The following is a 4,019-nucleotide window of genomic DNA, read 5'->3' as shown; positions in this document are numbered from 1 at the left end:
ACTGAAAGGCAGGGAGGGACTCAGTGCTTAACAAACTGCTTTCCTGGGCAGCCAGGCTTGAGACAGATCATCCTTGTGGCTGCAAAGATGAAAAGCAAATCAGAACAACCCTAGAGGCACAGTACCTTTGAAGGAATGGCACATACACATGGGTCCCCCTCAACAGTCAAGCCTGCTGCCAGAATGACCCATGTAAATGGGAGTCTTTTTTTCCAGCTGTGTTTGAACACATGGACACTCCACAGGCAGCCAGCACCTGAGTGGGATCATCACCACAGATGTTAGAACTAACACAGCAGCTCCACCCCAGGGCAGATGGCTCACACCATGCTGTCACCCACCCCAGTTCACAGGGCTCACCCCAGCATCTACAGGCAGGAAAGCCCTACGGGTAGGACGGCAGTGACCATTGCAACATGGGAACCACCCTGCAGCCACCACCACCCCCACCCCCCACCATGAGCCCGTTTGGAGGCACATCGAGACAGGAGAAGATCTTTTGCTGGTCCCCATTTATTCAGCCAGTACTGTGCATATACAAGGCTTGACCAAAGAGTTGCTTTTGGCCAAGCTGCAGAGTTTCCAAGTCACATTTCTTCAGACCCAGCCCACAAGTCCCTTCTCCGGAAGGAATTGCAAGGCTAGGTTACAAAAAGCTTCATCCAAGCTGCCTTCCCACAGGCAAAAGACTATTATTCCTCATCATACTCCTCTCCATCTGCCGAGTCCCTTCCAACCTCCTCATAATCCTTCTCCAGGGCAGCCAGGTCCTCCCTGGCCTCCGAAAACTCCCCCTCCTCCATGCCCTCCCCCACGTACCAGTGCACAAAGGCTCGCTTGGCATACATCAGGTCAAACTTGTGGTCCAGGCGGGCCCACGCCTCCGCGATGGCCGTGGTGTTGCTCAGCATGCAGACAGCCCGCTGCACCTTGGCCAGGTCTCCCCCAGGCACCACCGTGGGAGGCTGGTAGTTGATACCCACCTTGAAGCCCGTGGGGCACCAGTCCACAAACTGGATCGACCGGCGCGTCTTAATGGCTGCAATGGCCGCGTTCACATCCTTGGGCACCACGTCACCCCGGTACAGCAGGCAGCACGCCATGTACTTGCCACGGCGCGGGTCACATTTCACCATCTGGTTGGAGAACTCAAAGCAAGCATTGGTGATCTCTGGCACCGACAGCTGCTCGTGGTAGGCTTTCTCTGCCGAGATGATGGGCGCGTAGGTCGTGAGCGGGAAGTGTATCCGGGGGTAGGGCACCAGGTTGGTCTGAAACTCAGTCAGGTCAACATTCAAAGCACCGTCAAATCTCAAGGAGGCAGTGATGGAGGAGACGATCTGCCCAATCAGCCTGTTGAGGTTGGTGTAGGTGGGACGCTCGATGTCCAGGTTGCGGTTGCAGATGTCATAGATGGCCTCGTTGTCCACCATGAAGGAGCAGTCCGAGTGCTCCAGGGTGGTGTGGGTGGTGAGGATGGAGTTGTAGGGCTCCACCACTGCTGTGGAGACCTGCGGGGCTGGGTACACAGAGAACTCCAGCTTGGACTTCTTGCTGTACTCCACGGAGAGCCGCTCCATGAGGAGGGAGGTGAACCCGGAGCCTGTGCCTCCCCCAAAGCTGTGGAAGACCAGGAACCCTTGGAGTCCACTGCACTGGTCTGCCTGCAGCACCAGGGAAAGAGCCAGAAGGACCAAGTTACTGGAGTTATTCTGGTCTCACTGGACTTCAATTAAGCTAAAGCACTGGGTTCAACCATCAAGTTTCAGGCCTTGCCCCCCACCATAACTGCTACACACACCTTCCACTCCTACCAGGCAAGATCCATCATACACAGCAAATGCAGCTGCTTTTAAATTGCCTCCTATTTTAGCAGGGAGAAAGGCCTGGCCTGAGAGAGTGACCTAGCGGGTCAGACAGAGGCTCATGATACTAGCAGTCAAGAAGAGGAGGAAGAGTCTGAAAGCCACCAAGAGCTTCCACCTATATCAAGAATATCTTCATGTTGCCACAGCTCTTCTGAGCACCTACCTGGGCAGAACCTTATACTCCAGAGGCAGCCACACAAGGGAGGAAAGGCCTAAGGGGAGACACTAACCAGAAGCTGAGCTGTGACACTGGTTGGCATGAGATGTTGGGTCAGGACTGACACAGCAGACACTACACCCGTTAGGAGAAAGCCTTCTTGCTTGGACAGTTAAGCCACAGGTGCTTGTTTTCCTGCTTAAGCTGGGGGCAGCTTTAGTCCCTTCTCCCCCCCCCCCCCCCCCCCCCAAGTCCCAGCCAGCAAGACATACACCCACATGTGTCCCATCATGTTGTTCCAGGTCACAGTGGCATGGTCAACCTGACCAAGATCTGCTTGCCCTTCCCCATCACCGCATCTCTGGATGGCCAGGGCAACGGCAACCAGAGTGCTAATGCAGAAGACCCTCCACAGGGTGGTTTACCATTCTCCGAGCCCTGTCAACCACCGAGTCAATGATCTCCTTCCCAATGGCATAGTGGCCGCGAGCATAGTTGTTGGCAGCATCTTCTTTGCCACTGATGAGCTGCTCCGGGTGGAAGAGCGTGCGGTAGGTCCCAGTCCTGATCTCATCTGGAGGAAGTTGAGATCTCATGAGCATCACTGGCACAAGACCCACTGTCTACCAAGTTACTTGCACTAATTTAGATGCAGTTTCTCATGGAAGCTGGCAGCCCCACCAGCAGTTTAGGTGGCCAACACTACCCCTCAGGTCAGAGAAGGCACTCCTCCACACCCCACCCCAAAACCAATTTGGAGCCCTTCCACGACTTACCAATGACAGTGGGCTCCAGGTCAACAAATATTGCTCTGGGCACATACTTCCCTGACCCTGCCTCACTGAAGAAGGTCCCAAAGGAGGAGTCTGCTTGCCCTGAGGATGCATCGGGGGAGACGATGCCATCTGGCTCTATCCCATGCTCCAGGCAATACAGTTCCCAACAGGAATTGCCCATCTGGACACCAGCCTGGCCGATGTGGACAGAAATACACTCCCTCTGCATGGGGATGGGAGAGGAGAGGAGGTTAGGAGTGTGCACAGAGGAATTGGGCTAAAGCTGGCACTTCTGGGTGTCTTTCTAGAGCACATGGCCAACAACCTACAGACAAGAGGAGCATTAGCCCAGCTTGGTGGCAGGCAGGGCATTTTCTCCCCAGCAGGCACCCAGGAGCTGCTCAACGAGCAACAGCTAAGCATTAGCCCTTGAGAGAGAGGCTGCAATGCCCTAACCTCTGCATCTGCCTCGGTGGGAGGCTGCAGGAGGTCCCTCCGCATCCCAGCACTCTCCTTACCTTGCTCAACAGCCCTGTTCCCAGGAGCAGGCCACCAAGCCCAGCTGCTGGACCTACAGCATGGTGGCTGTCAAGTCCAACTGCTCATGGTTTCTTCCCTTTGCTCTCCTGATCCTGCCTGGGGGCAGGAGGCAGGGCACAGGCAGCCTTCCCAGGAACTTCACCTGGTGCTCTCAGCTGGGGAGGAGGGAATGATTCAGCCCAGCCAGCCTCAGACAGCAGTGCAAACACTGCCCCCCATGCCCCTCCCAGGGAGGTAGAGGCAGACCCCTCCCCACCCAGGTGGGCAGCAGCAGAGGACCTCTGCCTGTCTCTGATGGGACAAGCCTGTGCTGTTGGGCTTCAAGTATTGGCTGTCAGAGCAGTTTCTCATCCCCATTGAGACTCCATACAGCCACGCAGGATCAGCTGGCTGGAGAGAGCTAGAGAGGACCCAAGCCAGGATGGGTAGGGACCAAATCTTCAGCAGCAGCATCCTACACTAGAGCAGAGGGGCCTGCCCTGAGGGCTGGTATCTAATGCATCAGCCCTCAGCCACCACTGCATTTCTCTTCCCACCCAAACAGTCCCAGGACAGCCTTAACCACCCCCGACACCAGGCTCAGAACAGGGATGCTGAGCCACTCTTCACCAGGAGAGACCTTCATCCCCTGCTCCAGGTCTGCCTCAGCCCCACAGCAGCACCAAATGCCACCAGCAG

The 4,019-nt window shown here is 56.0% G+C and overlaps 1 protein-coding gene across 1 annotated transcript; it reads right to left on the bottom strand.

Annotated features, from left to right (window-relative positions):
* Positions 1–692: 692 nt before the first annotated feature.
* Positions 693–2,982, bottom strand: LOC143155644 (tubulin alpha-1C chain-like). Its single transcript, XM_076328614.1, has 3 exons — positions 2,802–2,982; positions 2,451–2,599; positions 693–1,664 (listed from the first exon to the last, which is right to left on the bottom strand). The coding sequence occupies exons 1-3, from the start codon at positions 2,980–2,982 to the stop codon at positions 693–695; spliced, it is 1,302 nt and encodes a 433-aa protein (XP_076184729.1).
* Positions 2,983–4,019: the final 1,037 nt, after the last annotated feature.

Source organism: Aptenodytes patagonicus, chromosome 1 (genome assembly GCF_965638725.1).
Source record: "Aptenodytes patagonicus chromosome 1, bAptPat1.pri.cur, whole genome shotgun sequence".
NCBI classification, from domain to species: Eukaryota; Metazoa; Chordata; class Aves; order Sphenisciformes; family Spheniscidae; genus Aptenodytes; species Aptenodytes patagonicus.
The sequence above is the reverse complement of the archived record's forward strand: the minus strand, read 5'-3'. Positions and strand labels throughout refer to the sequence as shown.